At 40.0% G+C, this 14,939-nt stretch overlaps 1 protein-coding gene across 4 annotated transcripts in view; it reads right to left on the reverse strand.

Moving 5' to 3' along the window:
- Window positions 1–14,939, reverse strand: part of INPP5A (inositol polyphosphate-5-phosphatase A) — a 261,753-nt gene that overhangs the window by 111,045 nt on the left and 135,769 nt on the right. For all 4 annotated transcript variants that reach the window (XM_068951378.1, XM_068951379.1, XM_068951381.1 and 1 more), the window contains exons 5-6: window positions 9,489–9,552; window positions 3,876–3,979 (exon numbers count right to left, since the gene is read on the reverse strand). In XM_068951378.1, the coding sequence (XP_068807479.1) occupies window positions 3,876–3,979; window positions 9,489–9,552 (168 nt within the window). The remainder of the gene's footprint in view (window positions 1–3,875; window positions 3,980–9,488; window positions 9,553–14,939) is intronic.

Below are 14,939 nucleotides of genomic sequence, written 5' to 3' on the forward strand. Positions count from 1 at the left end.
ACAGAAAGAATAATAAGACTTATAGTAGTAAGGTTACAGTAGTACGGGTCATACACAGGACTGTGGACGTCATGCATATCTATACAGCATAACTGCCTTATTCTTGGAGCATACGATTTAAAGCAGCTTGCACAAGCAACAGTGGAAGATGGAAATCTGATGGGTTTGGCCTAATCAAAAGGCAGTACCTCAAGTAAAAGCCAGCACAGGAGAGCAGGGAGGAGCTTTAGCTCATGCTGGAGATCTGACTATTGGTACCAAATCTACGTTCAATAAAGCAAGGACACCTATGCCTATATACGACTAAAGGACTTTCATTTTAAAGCAAGGACATCTATGCCTATATAGGAGTAAATGACTTTCATTTTATCGTGTCATTTGTATGTGTCCCCCACCTGTAAATATCCTCAGCCTGAAAAGACATCACTCCTTTCACTTCAATGAATATTTAACCCTTATTTAACATTAAGAGTGCAAAAGCTAGCAGGATGTGAACCTAATACAGCCCTGTAGATGAACCACTGTTTAACAGTTTTTAAAAATGTGGTTCTTCAGCTTAGATGTATACTGCCACTGAACAATATGCCTTACATATTTTGGGTCACTGATGCGCTTTAACGTTCCCAAATACTATACTATATCACTTGGAAAGATGGAAAGACGGAAATTTTGGAAACAGAATTTAAAGAACCATAGCCTGGAAATCAGGGAAGAGAAAATGGTCTCTTATTGCAGATTTCAAAGCAGCAACCTTGATTTTAACAGATATTCACCAGCTGATCCACCATCTGTAAACCAGCATAAAAACAGGTAGAGATGACATAGATCATTTGTGCTCTCTCGGAGAGGTATCTCAAGTTTAGAATAGGAAAAAAAATTCCAACTTCATGTCCCAGAAAGGGGATACCACATCTTTCACCCTACAATATTAAGTCTCTTCTCAGATCCTCTGTTAATAGGATTCCTTTAGCCAGCAGATGGATTGTGAATACAGGCAGTTTCATCTACTAAAAGACAACATAAATCATCATTGAGAAAGGAGAGACCGCAGTAAGGTTATCACCATACAGCCTTCTCCATGAAAGGTTTGCATTAAAGCATTAGTGAAATTAATTCATCTTTCATAAGAGCTTTGAGCAGTATCTGTGATCTATGATAACAACCAATTTCTCACTATGGGAAAAAAAAATTACTCAGGCCTGATAGACTACACAAATCTGCTTTTTTTAAATGGCCTAACATTATCTGGAGTGTTGCTCCCAGAGGCATCATTTGAGTCTTATGCCTAGCCAAGAGGACCCATAAATCAAGACAGAAAGTTTTGTTAGTTTTATATGCAGTGGGCTGTAATTATTTTGAATTGCATTATGCCTCAATCATTGTAATTACTTTTAGATCATCCTTAAGCGGCAGTAATAAAAAGAAAAGAAATCAGTCTTAAACCATTTCTCACACAAAAACCTCTCTCCATGTAACAGGAGAAGTCTGGCTAAAACATATAAGTGCATGTCAATTTAATATTTGGTCAATAAAGTAGCTCGTGCACTCTGTGTCAACCAAAATTCTCAAAACAATCATTATTTTATGGTCTTTTAATTAATGTCATTACCACCAACATTTAGCTAGGAAGGAAACAGGTTGGTAACTGGAATTAATTTTAGTTTTTAAAACAGATATGCCTACATTAGAACCAAAACTATGCCACTGTTGATTTTTTTGAGACTCCTTGGTCTTCAGTCGTAAAATGAAAACCAGCAAAGTGTAAAAATTATCACAATTATTTTCTAATTTTTCAAATCGCATGAAAAACCCACGCTGGCGTGGCACATGCCAGGCTGCACTCCAAATGAGCAGAGAAACGCACAGAGCTGTAAATATCAGTGCGGTTGTTATCTGCACTACCCTAGTCCCTCGGAGCCCTTACTGCTTCCCCCTCCCACTGTGCGAAGCTCCGAAGTCAAACAGATAAAACCCCACGCTCTTCTGCGAGTCTCCCAGCGACTCTGCCACGAGGTATCGCGCTGTGACACCAACAGAGCCCGAACTTCCGAGGGGCTTCGGGGCTTCCTTTACATCTTCACATTACACGTGCCTGTGGACCGCCTCTTATCCTATTTATTCCTCCTCCTCCAAGTAAACATTATCACTGGCAGCACCAGAAAATGGTGCTGGAGGAAAGTCTCCTCAGAGAAGGCATTTAATGCAATATAACTACTGGGAACATGAAGGCGCCAGATCCTCAAAGGTATTTAGCTGCTTCTGAGGTTCTGGACCTATTTAGACCTGTTCCTAAAGCAGTGCTGCAGGGGACACAGAATTGCTCCAAAAAATGAATGTGGGCACAACCGATCCCCGAGTAGCCACAAAAAATGGACACAGTCCCTGGTCCGCAGAACCGTGTCAGGATGGACTGGACCATTTCTTCCAGAGACTATGCAGATTTTTCATGTAAAAGGCAGTAATAAATGATACTGAACAAGTTACGCATTTGCTGGTCTCATGATGAAACGACAGCAGTGAAATAATTACGGAAATAATTCTTCAGGGGTAGCAATGAACAATCCATACTTTGGCCCATCGCTGTTAAGCTGGATAACAGCACTCACGCTGCTGTTCGTGCTCAGTGTTATGATCACATCATTCCACAGCACTGCTCATCTCCTACTTATGTTGTCAATCACCCATCTTGCTACCGTTTATTGCGGACGGAGGAGAAAAATACATATCTGAGCCACTACATAAAGTTCCTTCAAAACGAGGTAAAACTAAAATCCAAAAGAGTATTTAGGATGTTTATTCACAGAAGGTAAAAGCTAGTAAAATCACATCAAAAGCAGTTTCCTTTCCAGCTGAGATATGCAGAACATTAAGAAAAACAATTTAGTATCAAAGTCAAGAAAACAAAGAAAAGGTTAACCTACATCCCATCAGCCCTTATATACTTATTATGCAATGTTCTTCCGGGCATGGATGTACTACTTATATATCTCCATTTACATAAACTCTAAATTCATTTTAAAAATTTATTTAGTCCTAATATTACTATTAATGTGCATGCTTGATCCACAAATGTCATAAGAATTCAACAAATTTATTCACTTGATTTGTAGTCAATGTTAATCATTAAACACTTACCCATGTTCCAGATAGTCTTACAAAATTTTAAAATGAGCAAATTAAAGTCAACATCAAAGAACAGAATCACAGGCAAAGATTGCACTTGCACGTGCAACAGAAGAAAACCCTGTCTGCTTCGCTTGTGTTTCTGGCTCTGACGAGACCATTACCTCCAGCTTCAGACTCGCGGCATTCCTCAGTTCTTTAGCGAACAGCAAAGAGGGAGTTACTGGGGCAGGGTTAGAAGAAAACATCTACATGTTTTTATCTACATCTACATCACATGTATTCTTGCACCAGTAAGAAACCATCTTTTCCCTACATACTTGCAGTAGTACCTAACTGCACTGAATGGAAAACAGTGTTGCAGCAACCACGGCGGCCGAGCCCCTGGAGCTGAACACAAATGGACTCTGCTTAAAGCCACGTCTTACCCTGTCATGGAGTAAGTTTCCCTGCAACAGACTTGTAATTGGCATTGTACGCTATTTCTTTGGTTTTAAACGTTCAAACAAGTCCTTTCATCACCGTCTCCATCCTCCACAAGGACCTCCTATTACACAAAGAGCTCCATTTGAATTTGGTAAATCCATGCAACGACTTAAAATATATGTTATAACAAATCAACATACACAAAAATACTCAAGACTTATTCTGACCTTATTTACATTACTGAGAGTAAAAAATAAAATAAAATAAATCAGAGCAAGTTGGAATGAAACCTAATCTTTGGGAATGCTCCACTGGATTGTACGTACCTCAGGGAAATAATCCTGTGGAAACTTCTCTTTTTCCAGCATGGGCGTGCTTTCTAAAGTGTCTGAGTAGATTTCTTTCCCAGTAACCTTTTTATACTTCTTAGCTAGGAAGAGAAATAAAACATACTTAAAATGCATACACCTTTACCATTATAAACAACTTTTAGCACTCATTCGAAAAGTAATGGCATCTACAAAATAGGTAGTGTCTCAACACAAATATGCAAGCAGTGAACTGTTTCTTGGAGGAAAAACAGAGCACTGAAACATATAAACGTGCCTGCTTATGCTCATGCTATACAGTTCGGGGAAGTACTATTTTTACTGTTCAGAGCACCCTAAAGCGTAGGAGCTCTAATTATGAGCCAGGTCTCTATACCCCCTTGCACTCAAACATCCTGAAGTGGTTCCTGGAGATGCCTGATTGGGTCATCAGCTAGCATCCAGCAATTTACACTGGATAATTAACAGGAAAGCTAATTAATTCAAAACACATCAAGGTGAAAAATGATACCTATGAATGATTATCTTCATGTTTTATATAGCACCTTTTTTTTTCAGTTTTTAAGGCTACCTACCTAAATATCATCAGATGCACATTTGTAACACAGCAGTAATCACATCTTTCACGCATCTAAGAAGTACACCGTCATCAATACCATCTCAGCTTTTTGCCTTTTGCTTTAAATCAGCAGTATTGACAATCATCATCTACTTAGTGCTGGGCCACACTCATGCCTTCTGCTGGAACGGCTGTGTCAGTGGGGGTGCTGATTTTTTCCACTGTAGAATTGACCCAGTAATGCTAGCGGAATTCCTAATAAAATACAAACTGTGCAAAAGCTGACAATATGCTGAACATCCTATTCCATTTGTGGAACTGATCTAAACTAGACTTGTTAAAAAAAAAAAACTGCCAGCGTAAGCTGTGTTTCCACCTGGGAGAGTTTGCTGATACAAGAATAATGGTCCAGCTATTACAGAAACCTTTTTAGGAATGGATACAAATGTCAGGCTTTACTAAAGAATGTGCAATTGCCCAATATCACCTTTTCAAGCTCTCAGGAAAATCTAAGCAATCTTTTGGGATCCACAGGTCAACAAATCTCTAAGTTTAATAGCATTAAAGGGAGCTAACATTTTATTCAGTACAGACACCTCATCTTTGCAGAAAGATGGGAAAGAGTCATCAGCAAACACAGACCCACAGGACGCCCGAGGCCGGCAGGGACCTCTGGAGATGGTCTGGTCCAAGCCCTGCTCAAGCAGGGTCAGCTGGAGCAGGTTGCCCCAGGACCGTGTCCAGTTGGGTTTGGATGTCTCCAAGGATGGAGTCTCTACAGCCTCTCTGGGCAATCTGCTCCTGTGTTGGACCACCCTCACAGTGAAAAAGTGTTTTCTTATGTTTAAGTGGAATTTCCTGTATTTTAATGTTCCAGACTTACTTACTGTTCCAGAATGTCAGATTTGAGCAAGAATCTAAAAAAGACTGCATATTCTTAACTATTTAAATACCCAGAATTACAACAGAAGTCACACACACCGAAACAGAGTCTTACAAAGGACAATTGTTAAGCTTCAAGGTCTAACCTGGACAGATTCCTAAGATGCAATTGCCTCACACCTGCCTATCAAAGGATCTTCTTACCTTCTGCTGAATCTCTGCCATATTTAGGAACAGGTTACTGGACTAGATGGTCCAGTGGATCATACTCACGCAGTACAGCAAGTTCTATGTACATGGAAGCAATTCTACTACCTACGTGCCAGCCTTCATCAATCAAGAAGGACGATAACATAAATCATAAGTATCAGCTGGGAGTTCCTTAATCAGTTAAGTGAGTGACAATGATTAAAAAAATAAAAAAATGATCTGCAAGGAAAAAATACGTCTTATTTATTCGTTCCTTACTTCTTCCCAAAATGTTCTGTGAGTACAGCTCAACCAACTCTAAATTCACTTAGGCACTTGTAAACCCTTATAGTAAAAATACAGTCTTATTTTTGAATGGCTTCCTCTGACAGTAGGCCAACCAAAACAGTTTCCCTGATCAGGTTTTTCAAACCAAGAAAGTTTAAAATCTTGCTCTGGGGGTATGCAGAAGATGAACTGGACTCATTCCATTCAAATCCTGTTTCAGCTGTTCCTAGGCCATGCAGCCACCTTTTCCAGATTATTTCTGGCTATCAGCACACGAGGTATATGTGTGAATTTAAACGTGGAAAGGACGCTGGGCTTGTAAAAGAGATTTACGAGTAAAACACATCACTCTCCAAAGTCTTTAAGGAATGTTACATTAAAGACAGCAAAAAGCACAGACTTTTCAGCCTTAATCTGAAAGAACCACCTACGGATCTATAAGGATCATGAACAAGTGGTTCTACTTCTTGATCCACATAGTACTTAGCCTCTCTCCCGACTAGGGCAAAGTACAGGCATCTCCAAAGGTAAGAACCTGACCAAATTCACCAAACTTGTCCTACACAGGAAGCAGGGCAGCTATCGGACAGATTCCATTAAGCTGGAACTACCAAAGCGGACTGAGTTTTGACTGGCCGTATATTGGAGAACAACTCCAGAAACACTGCTGTCAAGAGTCCTGAACTGCCCACTTCTGCTGGGTATCTGGTGAAACTCCAAGCAATACAAAAATTTGTCAGCTTAAGCTGTCTAGATAAAGCATCATCTATAATCAGAGGAAGCATTTACTGTAATGTAGTAATATATTTTCAGGAAAAAAAAAGTAAGTATCTTGCTTCATGTGCCAATCACTTTGAAATCTGGCTCCCATAGGAAGACTAAACAAATATCTTGATAAACAAATGTGGCATCATTCTAAGTAGATCATGGATGGATGTGCCTCTTTCAGTAAGTTTGACAGTGTCAGCATAAAGATCCCGATGTCATTCAAAATGCAGAAAACATTTGGCAGAACAGTGAGGACTGAAGGCTTTTACTGAGAGAACCGAAATAAAAGGTAGCACTTGGCAGAAAGGAGGCATTTTACTATCAACTTACTTGAACATCAATGCTAAATATGAACTAGTAATAACTTATTAACATGACTGCTGAGAAGCAAACGCAGCAGAAAAGGAGCATGCCTTCTCCTGTATCTCCAAAAGAAAATACTTCTAAGCTATTTCTGATTTCCCCCCAGAGAAAACAAGATTCCTTCTGTAAATCAAAGTTGTGACACTTTGGACAAGGATAAGAGGTAGACTGAAATCAGCCTAATACCTTAGCTAGCAAAACTCTCTTTTGGGTGACGGCTCCTTAGAACATGTGGCCTTTTACTAGTTTAAATCATACGCTAACTTCTGGGCCTATGTCCACTGTAAAAATAGTCTGACACCTTCTATTCTGTAGAAAATAATGCATGAGGCTCCAGGAGACAACTGTTCTCATTTTAAAACTCAAATATCTCTTCCTGAAAACCGAAAATCCGAGACAATCTTTTTCTCCAAAGACTGTATTCAGTCACATCCAACGGCGTAGTGAATTTTGGAAGAACGCAGCGATCTTACAGGAATACCGAACTGTATATAAACATCTATTTTTTGCGTGCTCTTGAGCAGAACTAGAATTTCATAATGACTTTTGTGCAGAGAAGGTGTATCCATTTGGATTTGTCCTCTGTTTTAAGTGGTTAATGCACTGTGAAAATGTCAATAGTCATGCCAGAAGAGACAGGTTTTACACATCACCTGAAAGAGGGGAGCCATTAGGGTAGTATTTTTACAAACACCACATTGGGAAACTGATCCTGCGCTGTATTAAGAGAACAGCAGGCGACTTACCACCCTGATTCAGTGTAGCACCTGCCGTCCCTGGATTTTTCTTAGTTTTTTCCTTCTAAGAGATGACTGGGCCAAACACATCTGTATGAAATTCAGCTGGTTCACAGCCTCATGTGGCTTTGCCAGAAGACTACGCTGTAGGCTTTGCTGAGCAAAATGAAGCACTGGATATTTACAGTATGTTTTTTTTTTTCTGGAACAAGTACCTGTTTACCACTGATTAATTTCCTCTTATTCTTTTTCCTTCCATTTTCTCACTTCTTTTATTCTTGCATTTTCCTTTAAAGCCGCCAATCAAATGCGAACAAACCCAAAAACGTCCTCTTTTCCTAACGCAGTTCACTCTGTCAGGTGTCACTAGAGTCGGACACCTCTGATCTATGACCAGTGGGAGGGAGCTGTAAGTGGAACTCAGAGCCAAAGTGGTAGTCCTCCAGCACTGCGGCAACGAAGCTGCCGGCTCAGGAATCGTGAATACGGTTCACGTATTACTGATACACAAAGCCATTTGTACGGCAAAATGAATAAACAGTTGTGAATGCTCTCCTCTCAGCTGTAAACGTATGTTTCTTTGCCTTATTGGCTCCTTGCCCTTACAAACATGGTAGACCAGGAGGCTGTTTCACCTGGGGCCTGGGGTAGCACCTGAGACACCCAGCTTCGTGTGCTATGTCAGTTCCCTCCCACAAACAATTCATTTGATGAAGAACATCTTCTGTTATTGCTTAGTGTCTATTAAACTGTTCTAATTTGGGAGAAAGACTAGATATGCAGGCTGACCTCTCATCAGAAGTCCCTACATCACTACTGAGTTTTCTAAAGCTCGCTCTCAGAAATAAGATATGCTGTGAACTGCCTGCGATATTATATGTAAAATTTTCCTTCAGCAACAAAACCAATGATGACAAAAGGACATATGTTGGCTAAACCTTGAATTATAATATACATAGAACTACTGTTCAAATATCTCATGGAAGGAAGACCTTGTACCCTCGATTACATGAGCAGAGGCAATCTGTCTCTACTGAGAACAAACATAACGAATCTATACAATTAAGACAATTAGTTCACTCCATAGTTATCACCAGTTCAAGCGTCTCAAATTAACGGGATGCTAGATGTAGTATTAATGTGATCCAGCTCAGTAAGCTAAATGAAGCTCACAAGATTTTTCTATTACATGTACAGACAGTTCTCAACTGCAATAACATAAATTTTATATAATCTTTTCTACATGTACCTTCAGGAAGCATTCCATAATTGTCTATGATATTTCTAATATTTAACTCACCGAGCCAAGCATTATTTTAAACTTCTGAGATTTAGCAAGACTTCCAGCCTGATAGATCAATGCTGGTTAAAAACAATGACACCTTCCTACTGACCTGTACTGCTCCAAAGTAATTTGAGCCATAAATCTACCTCAGCTGTTTTGCAAAATGATCGTCACTGTTGGACATTTAAGGTCTTGGTCCTATAACTGATCTACACTGAAAAACCTTGTGGTCATTCACAGTTCTCCTGAAATCATCAGGGTTCTGTATGGATCCAAAGCTCCATCTGCATGCCTATGATTAATGCACCGGTTTTCAGCCTGTGGCCGGTCCATTGACTTCTTCTAAGAGGTCTATAAAAGGTAAGAAAAGTAAAGCTTATCATCGATGGACCTGCATGTATTATACATGCATTAAGCATGCATATCCTCGAAAGTCTGTTAGGCACCACTATTAGAAAAGATGACTGAAAGTTAGGATTGACATATAACGCCTGGCTTGAAAAATACCATTAAAAAAAAAGTTAATGACATCTGCTTACCTTTAAAATCAAATTGGTAGATGTTTTTCAAGGATTCATGAAGAAAGTAAAAACTTCCTAGAGCCTGTAGAAAACAACAATAAAATAAGAATTATAAAAATATCTACTTTGCCTTACTACAAACAAAAAACTATCACGCTTTCCAACAAAAAAAACCACCAGAATTACATACTAATAAATAAAAGTATCAATTTTTGTATTCTAGTAAATCTGTAAGAATTAGACATTTCCTTGGTTGTTTCTTTAAAGCTTCATAAGCAGTTATAAAGAAGATTGTTAACAGCTTACTAAGCATGCTAAGGGCACAATTACCAGGTACGCTTTTAGAATTTCCAAAAGGATCAATGTAATTAGTAATTCAGTAATTTAGTAATTCAGGCAAGTATCCTTCTAACCACAGAAAACATCTCCATGATTCTTTTCCACTGCAGGCTCAGGAATGACTTCAGTAGCTTTGAAAAATGGCTTTGCCAGCTGCAGAGTGGACATAACACTTAACATCCGACAAGAGCCTTGGGAACATTCGTCCACGCTTGTTCAGCTTTCCCTGTTAACAAACGTTTTGACAATAAGTATAAAAACTGAACAGTACGGTACGTCCATGTCTCCTAGCCACGTTCTGCAGAGCAACTGCCACTGCTACCTTCAGTGGGACGCCTACCTAGGCAAGCGCACTGACCTGAAGAATAAAAAAAAATCTGGCAAGGCTCAGATGTTTGACTATATGTCAAGCTTTTTGACGCTGTCAGGACTGATGTGTTTCTAAGTATATGCAGAAGCAGGTTAGTGCCTACAAAAATACACGGATCATTTCAGCTACCATTGAAAATCAAGTAGTAGGAGTGATTTTATGTATCCATACTTGGGATTTAGAAAGGTTGTATAATCATAACTCTTTCTGCAGATCTAGTCCTGAGCACTTTTTTTCTTTATTTGTTTTCAACACAGCAACCTAATCCAACTACAGAATCCTGTAATAGTTTTAATGATTAGTCCATGCCTGAGTAGGGCATGCAAATACACAAGTAATCTCTACTGCATTCAGAAAAGTGTATAGACTCCCATCTCAGGAAATCAATTTTAAAAGCATACTGAAGTCCACCCATATCCAGCAAAATTTTAAGCACCTGTTCCTCACAGATATTTCAGTGTCTCCCTTTCCTGGTTTCTGAACACTTTAGGGTATTAATGCTTAACCCACTGTTAAGGAAAACACCTTTGTTCAGGACAGTGCCTAAGCAGGAGCTGAAATACCTTCTGTGTTCAGACTGACCCCAGGACGGGCTGTGCCGTTAAGGCAATGGAAAACAGTAGCCAGCCTATGGTGGGTTTTGGGACCCCTCTCTCCACCACCGAGGTCCCATGAGATAAGAGGAAAACCACGTCTATCACAGCTTTCCATGTGCCATAACCACGTATTTCCCATTTTCTGGGTACCAAGCTTCAGGTATCTGCGACCCAGCTTACAGAAGTGCTGGGTGAACCCAGCTGCAGCTGCCACCATGCTCCCAACCTGGACAATGACATTACAGCAAAAATAATCAGCCAGGCAATTCCTGCAATACTAAGCCAGATGAATACGGAAAATTGTTGGAATCAGAGCATGTTATGGAAGTAAAATCAAGGAATGAAGATGTGAAACGCACAAGATCACCTAGCCCAGATGCGTTTCTCAAACATGTAAACATCTTATAAAATACCCATGGCCACACAACGGGCAGCAGAGATTGCCAGCGCTGACCCCATTAGGCCGGTGAAGGGCCTAGGGCTGCTGCTGTGGCCACCATGTTGGAAAGGGCTGGCCATCCCTGACACCTAGCCGGGCACCCAGGCAGGACCCAGCATGTCCTCGACCCGTGTTTTTTGGCCAGACTGTTTCTCAGGGACACGTGAAAGGCAGCAGAGAAAGACAACCCCATTAGCACCAAACAGAGAACCGATACTCCACCAGAACATGTGGGTTTGAAAATCACCAATTTAGGCCATGCTTGACAAACGTTATTTTAACCTGCATGGAAAACCTCTGCTGAGGAGGCTTCCACAGCCTCCCTGCGTAGCCTGACCTAAGCTGTCACCATCCTGAAACTTATCAAGTTTCTCTTAACACAACAATCTTGTCTGCTTTCCTCCCACAGCCTTTCCTTCTTCACACGTTTTTGGTAAACAACTGACCATGGTTCCTTCTCCAGGGAACCTCCATGTGCTGAAGACTGCTAACCTGGGCTTCTCGGGTCAGGAAAGATCCTGACTCCATCCACGTCAAAGGAAGCTTTGCCAAGGTTTCATCTGGAACGACCGTGAGCTCCCTGCTTGTTTTTACTTCTTCACAGTTACATGACATGCTGTTTTCTTCCAGTTAATGAGAGGAAGTTTACACATTAGAAAAGAGTAAAGGAAAATCAGGCCCGAAAGAAAAAGTAGGATAAACAGACTGCATAGTGGAATGTAAAAAATATGTAAATTTAAATGGGAACTTGATGAGCCTCTAAATACATCTGATGCACTCAACAGAAGCAAAAGGAAAGGGTAAAAAAAGCAGCCTGCCGCTCTATAAAGACATATTGACAAGTACAGAAGAGCCAATGCGTTATAAACAAAAAGGATGATTTAGTTTCATTTTGTCTTTTTACTCCGATAACGACAGAGACCCTCCTGGCAGAGCAGCGCTTTGGTTCAGCGAGTGCTGCATTATTTATGAGACGCTGCACATCTAGAGATTAAACATTTGCTGATTTGTCAAAAGCACGAACATGAGGTCCTGCCCATCTCCTTGACATATTAGTCCATCCAACGGAAAACACTGTCACACATTTAATTGATGAGTACACTTCCTTGTGACCCAGGCAGCTTGCTTTAGGTTTTTCGTTTGCTTCTTTTTAATGTGGAGGAGGCAAATAAGAAAATGCAGGGGATACTCTTGTAGAGGATTCAAGGTTAACTATGTGCAACAAGGACACACTGTCAGAAGAAAAAAAATTATTCTGATACAAAATAAAAACACCGACACCTGCTATTTAATTTCTAGTTGAATATAGTATCATTAGCAATTAATAAAATGCTGCTGTCTCAAGCTAAACTTTGAATATACTCCGGCCTGTGGCTTTTCAAAAATCTAGATTATTCTTAAATAGTAATATGCTTATAGAGTTTCTGCCCATAGAGAAAAATGTAGTTTACCCCTCTCTTAGACAGACAAAACTAATTAAAACTTTTGAAACAAAATCACATTCAAACTACAACTAAAATTCAACTCCTGTACTTGAAAATATCTTTAGAAAACTTAATTATTCCCCCTCCCCCCCCCCAAAAAAAAAAAAAAGCAAAGAAAAAAATACATGCTGCTGCAACTTTCAACCTCATGAAAAGGCTGCAAATCCTATGTTAAAAGTGCCTGGCTCTTAGACTGCACATAGGCACTGCTCATGAGTGTCATCAGAGAGAAAAAACATGCATTGGAGAAAATCACTTTCAGCATACCCTTGGCAAAATTAAGTTACAACGAGATCGATTAAAACAGGGGCTCGGGAGGTTGACGTTAGAACAAGAGCCCCAACCGTGGCATCCTGCTTCACGAGTAGCCGGGCTGTAGGGAATGCGACCGGTTTCATAAACACCACGCAGAAGAGTCGGGGCCGCACAACGTGGTTCTGTATCACTGAATTTTATTTTAGGGATAAGCACCTTATTTTCTTAAATTAATGTATTTTATACGCATGCAGTCTTTATCGTACTGAAATCAGTGGGAACACGCATGAAGTAAAATACTTCTGGGCGGAAGGACACTACCGCTGAGCTATTACCTGCTTTTATTTATTTAGAGAGCTGACCGTAAATAAAAGCTTACAGCATAAGTATCATCAAATTTAAGCCATTTTAATCTGATATATATTATAAAAAAGGCAAAATATATCAATAGTGAGCTCAGTTCTAAGCTATAAAATCTAGTAAAATGTGGTTATTTTATTTCACCAGCAGTTATCGTCAGCTTAACAGAGCAAACTCAGGCTGTGCTTTCTAGACGTAAGTCATTCTCTGCTCTGTCTGAATTCTCCCCAGCTGGTCCGTATCCTTCTTTAACACACAGGCCAAAATCTGGCATATATAAAGAGACCACTTTGTTACCTAATATTATGCTTTAAGAACTCAATTTAAGGACATGGTTTTATTTCAGCTCTCAAGATGGCGCTCTCAAGGAAAATTTTGACTGAGAAAGTACCTGCAAAACATCCCAAATGCCTAAAGTCGGACAAAGTTAAAAGTGAATGAAAATGGGATCTTAAAATGGGAAATACCGGCCCAATAATACGTAGCCAACTCAGTCTACCTGTAACATTTAAATACCACATTAAAGGGAACTTTTCTCTTCCTCCTAACCTATGGTCGCAGAATCCCGAAGGCTGGAGGGGACCTCTGGCATTTCTAGTCCAATCCTGCCTTTGCAGAGCAGGGCTGACGACCGGTCTGCTCTGGCCTTGTCCAGATGAGCTTCAAAAACCTTCAAGGTTGGAGGTTTCCCCACCTTTTGAAGCCTCTGTTCTGCTGTTCGGTCACCCTCAGGGTGAACAACTTCTCCTTTTATCTAACTGGAATTTCCCTTGCCACAGCTGAGATGGAAGTGTAAGGCTAATCAAACAAATATTTGGAAATAAGTGATCTATCCCAATCAGACATTATTAATTTTAAACACAGGTGAAAATTTAGATCTAAATGATAGGAATCCTTAAGCTCTTATAGCTATATGTTAATGACTAAACCAGGAAGAATCAAGACGCTCTGAAAAGTCTGCTCTATTTAGACGCTGTAACTCTATTAACAAGAGCCTGCCACTTGCGCTCAGGATACGACTTTACTTCTGGGCCTCCTGATTTGCTCACTGCCTTACTTTCTACAGCTCTAATCTCCTATTTCAAAGTAATTTTGAAGAATTATGTAGTGCAAGTTAGGTTTGATAGTCTGCATTTGTAGTATTGAATGTCAACCAATTGCGCACACAAAGAATAGCGATAGCGACTAATTAACGCGGTACAGCCTCAGGAACTGCTACTACCACCGTTAAAGATAGGCTTGGACTGTGCAACTCGGAGCACAGCATTCAGAGAAGCAGAACTCTAATGGAATGGAAATCATGGCTATCACTGTCTTCCGCATTGTTACCGACTTAATCAGGTTTATGTACACAAACGCTGGCCTGTGAAAATGATGGAGTGCAGATATGATCCACTGCCATAACACAATGAAACATAACTAAAAAGAAACTTTCTTTCAGGGCCCAAAGCCTAGATCCTTTTCTTGAGGAGTCTGCGTGAATTCCATTTAATTCTCATGAAATGACAGGGTGTGCTGACAATAAAGTTAAACGGTATTAATCTGAAATTTTGCTTTATGTTGTTATTTATACGTTTAATAGTCTTTGGAAAAAAATGTAGTAGTACATACGGTAGCAGTAGCGTA

This window comes from Struthio camelus, chromosome 7, assembly GCF_040807025.1.
Source record: "Struthio camelus isolate bStrCam1 chromosome 7, bStrCam1.hap1, whole genome shotgun sequence".
NCBI lineage: Eukaryota > Metazoa > Chordata > Aves > Struthioniformes > Struthionidae > Struthio > Struthio camelus.